This window comes from Solanum lycopersicum, chromosome 9, assembly GCF_036512215.1.
Source record: "Solanum lycopersicum chromosome 9, SLM_r2.1".
Taxonomy (NCBI): domain Eukaryota; kingdom Viridiplantae; phylum Streptophyta; class Magnoliopsida; order Solanales; family Solanaceae; genus Solanum; species Solanum lycopersicum.
The window spans coordinates 6,082,946-6,090,823 of record NC_090808.1 but is presented as its reverse complement, the minus strand read 5'-3'; the positions used below and the strand labels follow the sequence as shown (position 1 = coordinate 6,090,823).

General features: G+C 32.4%; 1 protein-coding gene across 1 annotated transcript; it reads left to right on the top strand.

Moving 5' to 3' along the window:
- Nucleotides 1-1,270: 1,270 nt before the first annotated feature.
- LOC101254229 (probable anion transporter 3, chloroplastic) lies at nt 1,271-7,461 on the top strand. The gene is made up of 8 exons (XM_004246294.5): nt 1,271-2,129; nt 4,212-4,438; nt 4,662-5,013; nt 5,139-5,183; nt 5,405-5,551; nt 5,971-6,108; nt 6,216-6,249; nt 6,864-7,461. The coding sequence occupies exons 1-8, from the start codon at nt 1,707-1,709 to the stop codon at nt 7,031-7,033; spliced, it is 1,536 nt and encodes a 511-aa protein (XP_004246342.1). The 5' UTR covers nt 1,271-1,706; the 3' UTR covers nt 7,034-7,461.
- Nucleotides 7,462-7,878: the final 417 nt, after the last annotated feature.

Genomic DNA, 7,878 nt, shown 5'->3' with positions numbered 1-7,878 from the left:
TCTTTTTGATCAGTTAATTTGATCAGAATGATAATTTTATCCTTTTAACTTTAATATCTTTTAATTAAAAAATTAAAAAGATTAATATATTTTAAAATAAAAAAAGATATTATAGACTTTTTAAATTTTATAGCCAAATTTGTTGATCATTTAGCATTGTCCTTTATTTTATTTTTCTCAAGAACGATCGAAAAGCCCTTGAAACATTGATTATAATGTTATCAATAATTGTACTAATTTAATTACGTATATTTTTTTCTTACAAAAAATAAATGAAAAGAAAATAATTTTGTCTAAGATTTTAGAAAGCGATTTATTTTATAAAGAGCACAAGAAAATTTGAAATTTTTGTATGTGATTGTGATTTTTATCAAATTAATTCAATTATGATGTACTACATCATTAACAAATATAATTCCATCACAATCAATATCTGTAATTAAATAAAAAATTAAAAAATATGTGTAAATAATAGTTCTTGCTTCCATATTAATTATGTGACGTGTGACGACCTAAATACTTCACTCACAAAAATATAAATCATAATTTGGTCACCAAATGTTTTATTTAATTATTTTTTGAAGTGTTGCATAGTCAATGTTATAATATTTTACGTAATAGTAAAAAGATTTTTATAAAAAATCCAACACACACATCAAACTATAGTACTCTTTATTTATAAATGACAAAGGTGGTAGATTAAAACTAATTTATAATAGTTACACGCGCATTAATTAATTAAAGTTAATATATATTAGGTGCATTGTTTGCTTTTCTTGAAATTAAAAATAAAAATATACACGGTGAATATTATATTTTTGAGATATCACATTTTAGATTGTTATTGGAGAATATTTTTTTTATATATATATCTATAATATTAGAAGTTATAAATTCACATATTCCGATATAAATACTTTTTGTGTATGATATACACATTCAATGTATACCCCAATTCTATAGATGAATGAACCGTTTTTGCATATAGATTTTTACATTTACTCATGATTACTCAACTTATTAAATCACTTCATTGTAGTAAATTTATATAATTCAATATAAGTAATGTCATGTGTATATATATATATATATATACTAAAATAAGTATGTTTGATTGACGAGACGTGATAAATAAGAATATTTCAAGAATTAAAACATCACATGATTTTATTTTATCCCAGGAATAATTAACTAAAATAACAAAATAAAATAATCTTCTAACTTATCAATTACATAACTATAAGATGAGATTATCATCATAAGATATTTCGAAATCTTTATTCATATCTCACGAATCAAATGATCCGAAATGTCATCACAAATAATAGTACCTCATTTGTTTCATTCGTAATTTAAATCGTGTCACATGAATTAAGACGAACGGAGTAATGTTTTTTTTAGGTGTTAGGTAAAGTTTTTAAATGGACAAAAATACCCTCAAAGAGCAAAAAGTCATACAAACTCACCAACTTTCAACACGCACGCAATTTCTTCTTCCTCCTCATTTCTTTCACCAGAAAATCAATTTCTCTATATAAATGCATTCAATTAATTCTCTTCAACAACCCCAATTTCATTACTCTTTGTTATAGTTAATAATCTCAAAATGCTTTATATTAAGAGCTTGTTATAGAATTTTCTACATTACTACAAAAAAAAAAAACTCATTCTTTTATCCACTTTATTCAAGATTCTTCTTCTTCACAATGGAAGCTGTTAGATTTAGCAATAAAATTCAAATACATTCTTCATCTTTTTCAAATACCCATTTTGGATTGATCAATTTTAGGAAAACCCATTTAGGATTTCAGCCAAAAATTCAAAAAAAATGGAAAAGTTTGAATCTTTCTGGTGGTGGAGATCAAAGATTGAAAAAGGAAGTTTTTATGGAGAAGAAGCAGAGGGGGGGATTTACTGTGAAGTGTACAGCAGAAGGGATAGAGAGGGGAATGCTTGTTGGTGGAAGAAGTGAAGAAAGAGAGTTTATGGTGGCAGAGAGATTTAAAGTTGTGGCTTTAATGGCTTGTGTTATGTGTTTATGTAATGCTGATAGAGTTGTTATGTCTGTTGCTATTGTTCCTTTAGCTGCTAAACATGGATGGAGCAGTGCTTTTTTGGGTATTGTTCAGGTACTTCTTTTGCTTATTTAATGGTTTCTTCTCTTAGTTTCTTATATTGAATTGCGAAAGTCTACCGGAAACAGCATCTCCACCTATACATTAAGATAAAAATAAATTTTGCGTACATCCTCTTCTTGTACCAATGGTATCGCACTCGGTATGTTGTTGTTGTTATAATATTAAGTCCAATTCCTCATTATAGTTTATTCCAATATAACACTCTTAATTTTGGGGTGGAGTGGGTGGGGGGACCAGTCTTTGTGCTTTTGTGGTTGATCAGAATGGTAGCTGTTATTTACCTGCCAAGTCTGCTAATATAAAAGACTCAACCAATGGAAAGCAAGAAAAGCCTAAGATATGGTCAGCTTGCCATGCCTTACCCCACCTTCCAAGTGGCGTTGACTAATTCCATGGAATACTTGCCACCTTCCATCAACATAAGATACTAGGTGACTTTGTCCAACAAGGCTAGATGCGAAGAATCACCTAGTGTTTTTTTTTTTTGTCTATAATGAGTTTTGAATCTGAGAACTCAGGGTTCTCAACAAGTGCTAGCTTTTAACTCTTTCAAGCGGAAGATTGCAAATTGTTTTTTTTTTCCTTTTAAGGAGATGAAGTTTCATTCAAGTTATGTGTAATGGTCAATAAAGCGTGTGGAAATAATAATTTAAATCCCAGTTGAGATTAAAAAAAATGATAGGTGATTTTTCCCATTTCTTGAGCATTAGTGGATAGAGTTATGCCACAACTCGTAGGCGGTGAGACTTTTACATGAGATGAACTCTGAAAAAGAATGTATATCTGAGTCATCAAGCTCTGTCTGCTGAGAAATTCACATTCAGCCACAAAATGGGGATGGATTCTGATCTGTGTGGGACCTTTATCCTGGCCTTTTTGTTGTATTTCTAAGAGTTTAGTTGCTGTTTGGGTCCCTTTGCTGGCTTTATTAAAACTTAAAAGCACTTCCCTTGCTCCCAAAAAGGGATGTCACTTTCCTGTTATTTCTTTAAACAATTAGTTATTTAGACTAATCTGCATGACTGTTTCACTAGAAACTTGTTATCTTTTACCAGCACAGCGCCGAGTAACTTTGACCTATCAAGTTTTGGTAAATCGGAAGAAATCACGTACTAATGTTTTTTTAATTGTTAGCTCTAATGGATATTTTATTCTCTTAAGTCACAACCTCCTCACCTTAAGGCCAAGTAATTTTCCTGCTTCTAGATTAGTTGGTAGAAGATATATATCTAACAACAATTGAAAGCGAAAGCCACCTACAAACCTTCTTCATTTTCAGCACCATCTCTCCTTTTGTAGTAGGTCTTTTTCTCATTTAATTTATACATATTACCAAAAAATTTTATCAATCATTTCTTTGAGGGAGGCTTTTTATTCTACTGGTAGCTTTGGAAATGAAACTTTTAACTTATTTTTCTTTTTTGGTGGAGTATACAAGATAAGTAGGCACAAAAAAGTTTTACTTACTCTATTTTAAATTGATTGTCCTAAGTTGATCTTATGGTCAAATTTATACAATCTGACGAGTGAAATATTTTTTGTTTATCGATTTAGTCTTAAGAATTTCAAGAAAAAAACAAGAGAAAAGGAAGAAAAACAGTCTATCCTATTAGCTTACGAAAAATTCCTTTAGCATAATTAAGGCATTAAGTTTTGGATGCTAATGTAATATTGATCAGACCTGTAAACTCTAGTTGTAGCACTGTAGACGTGCAGATGATTGCGAAAATAATCTGGACACATTTTAATTATTCCAAATGTAGTTATGGTTCATGCTTGAGGCTTTCTGTTATTACACATCTTTGAAATAAGAATATTTATGCTCCAAACAAAATTTATAAGTGATTTCAGTTGATGCAGCAAGTAATGTAACAGTCTTGTAGTCAGGTATCAATTTAAATCCTAGTCAGCTGCTGCTGCTTCAGTATAGAGTAATATAGTTGATTTGCCCATCGTTCATACATAGTTAGAAATGCCAAGATTATCGATAAAGAGTTATAACAAGGCATTGCATTTATTGAATATATTTTTATGTCTATGATGCTGATGATGAAATAATTGTCGCTTTGCTAGTCATCTTTCCTCTGGGGTTACATATTTTCATCGGTGATTGGAGGAGCGTTAGTTGACAAATATGGAGGAAAGAAAGTGATTGCTTGGGGTGCAGCTCTTTGGTCTCTGGCCACTCTCCTCACTCCATGGGCAGCAAATCACTCCACAGTCAGTCTCTTGGCCATTCGTGCTTTCTTTGGTCTTGCTGAAGGAGTAGCTTTGCCTTCCATGAACACTCTTTTGTCCAGGTAATTTGAATTTCTCATTGTAGCCTAAACACCTAACAACTTCAGTAGTTATTTGAAGTCGCCTCATTTTTGACTTGTGGCAAATTGAGAATACTCATAAATACTGAAAATGCTGACTATAGCTTGAAATGCCAAAATTGCAGAAACCTATGATTATGTTACTGAGAATTTTTTCTTGCAATTTCAACGGTAGCTGAGTTTGTATGTGCTTCCAATTATGCAGGTGGTTTCCGTGCCATGAACGGGCAACTGCTATTGGAATATCCATGGGTGGTTTCCATCTTGGAAATGTTGTGGGTTTGGTGCTAACCCCATTGTTTATGACCTCAATTGGAATATCTGGTCCGTTCATCCTTTTCGCTTCTCTTGGACTTCTCTGGCTTACAACATGGGTTAGCCGGGTAACAAATGATCCACAAGAAAGCAATTCTATCACTAAAGCAGAGTTGAGGTTAATCCAAGCAGGGAAATCAGATTCTCCTTCCTCAAAAAAAGGAGAACTTCCACCACTGCGACTGCTGTTGTCAAAAATGCCCACTTGGGCTATTATCTTCGCTAATGTCACTAATAATTGGGTACCCTCTTTTTCTATGACTCGGTTCTTTATTGATATTAGAACATAACTGTCATTACTTTTGGTGATAAAATGTGAACTTTGAAGATTGTATAATGACCTTTAAAACTCTTTAACTTGTTGCAGGGATATTTTGTTCTTCTGTCCTGGATGCCTGTTTATTTCAAAACGGTGAGTCATGACTCCCTTGTTTAATATGCCTTTGGCAACACAGAAGATCTTGCATGAGTTCATCTTGCAAGAAGATTAAAAGAAGTTCCCTCTATATAATATGTTATAAGTTGCATTGTTTAACTTGTGGTTGCAAATATACCAAGTGTTTTAGACTGAGAGCCAAATCCTTGAAAGTCTTCCCGGTATCTGTTTGAATGAATTGTTTCCGCTGTTGCTAGGTTTTCAATGTGAATTTGAAGCAAGCAGCTTGGTTCAGTGCAGTGCCTTGGGGCACAATGGCAATCTCAGGCTATGTTGCCGGAGCTGCATCAGATTTCCTTATCAAAGCAGGGTACTCATTGACCTTTGTCAGGAAAGTCATGCAGGTAATTTATCGACTTCTCGAAACAGGATTCTTTTTCCTTTTCTATTGGGCTAAAGGGCAAGGGGAATTAACTTTTTCAGGTGATATTATACTAAAATTGTAGCTTACATTGTCTATAGAGATCACGAAATAACTACCTATCATGATATGGTGTTTTTTTGCAAGAATTACACCTCCTTTGAGAAAACAGTCATGAACAGGAAGTCATCTATGAAATTTACACAACACATGAGTAGTTCTTCATCTCACCCCACTTCTTCTCCTCAATTATCATTTATAGATATGAAAATTACGTTGATAATCCATATTTCTTTTCTGCTATTCGAAGGGGTACTGCTAATCCAAAACCTTAGTCTACTATTCATGTTGTGTTGAACTTTTTATCAAATTCTCATGTCTATTTTGTTTTAAACATTGCAGTCTATTGGTTTCATTGGACCCGGGGTGGCTTTACTCTGCTTGAATTTTGCCAAAACGCCCGAGGTTGCATCAGTGCTGATAACTATAGCCCTGAGCTTCAGCGCTTTCAGCCAAGCTGGTTTTCTACTTAATATGCAAGTAAGGCAACATAACTCAATCGAATACACTTCTATAACCTCACAAGCCAATATTGATGCTTTACTTTGAAAGTCAATTTACTTAGCTTGCATTTTCTGTCTGGACAGGATATTGCACCTCAGTATGCTGGATTTCTACATGGTATGTATTTGTACTAACTTATCTTACTTCTGCTACTCTAAGGGATCGTTCCATTGACAATCTAGTAGTAACGGGATTATAATGCAGGAATTATTTATGCGGTGAATAATAATACAAACAACAACAATAACATATCCAGTATATTAACATGGGTTCTGGGGAGGGTGGGTATACGCAGACCTTACCCCTTCTTTTGTGGGGTAGAGAGGTTGTTTCCTCAGCTCAAGAAAAACATATTCAAAAGAAATGCACGAGTCAAAAGCTATGATGAAAATTCGAATAAAGAAAGGAAGTACTGGCGGTAGAAATAGTAAAGACAGAGTACTAGGAGGAGAGCGGTGAATAATTTTACATGGACTGTCATGTATGAATTGCGTAATTTAAGAACATTTTCATCTTTAAACACTCTTATCTACGTATTGATAATATACATAGGTTTCTTTAGAAGTTACACTAAAATTAGAACACAACGTTAAGTTTCCAGTACTACACTCCATATACCAGTAACCAAACGCTGTATTAGTTTTATTGATGTTATACCATATTATAAACGTTGTATATGTAATACGAACGACCTCTATGTGCAGCTAACAATTCTTCTACTTGTGAAACAGGGATATCTAATTCAGCAGGAACACTGGCAGCTATAATCAGCACAATTGGAACAGGGTTCTTTGTACAGTGGCTTGGATCCTTTCAAGCATTTTTAACTCTCACTGCTTGCCTCTACTTTGTTACAGCCATCTTTTGGAATGTTTATGCCACCGGAGAGAGAGTTTTTTAGGCTATATATTATCTATGTTGCTTGAGACTCTTCAAAAAATCAAGGGTGTGTGTCGGATTTGCCAAAAAATAGTGTATGTGCGGCATCGAAAGTGAAGAGTGTGTCCTAACTTGTTATATGACAGTCTAATAAGAGATTGTAGGAAGGACCACAAAGTACATCTTTTTTTACAAATATTCCATTTTTTCTTTTCACTCAAGTCTTACGGATGTGAGTGAGTAATATATTTTTTTATTTTTCATTTGTAGTTTTACTATTTTATCTTTTCAGTAACAAAGGAAAGATGAATAGCTTACTTTTTTTCTTTTTATCCCTTGTAAGCATTTAGTTACTACTTGTATCGTTTCATATTAGTCGATCATCTTACTGAAAATAGTTGTCTATATTAGTTCTTCACCTTATGAAATCAAGAAAGTATTAAGTAAAAATTTTCTGTATTACCCTTGCAATTTTTTATTTTTTTTTGAAAATTTCTTATTTATTTGTAAAATTACTAAGAAATTTTTGAAGTCGTGAGTTAGTAAAATTATCTTTTTATTTATGATTTCTTAATATGCATCTCAAAAAAAAAAATGATTGACTAATATGAGATAGAGGGAGTATTTATTAGAAGCATAATTGTTCTACTCCAATTCCTACACTCTGCAGACCACTAAATTTAAATGGGTTTAAGTTCTATGAAGTTTTAAGAATTATTTACATAATCTAGTCATTCAAAAGGTAATTACGGACAATCCTATTTAATAACATTAATTGATAATCATCATATATTATTATAAGTGGAAAGATTTTGAGTTCAAAGTTGAATTATGAAAATGTCCTTCATCAAATTAAAATGTTATAAC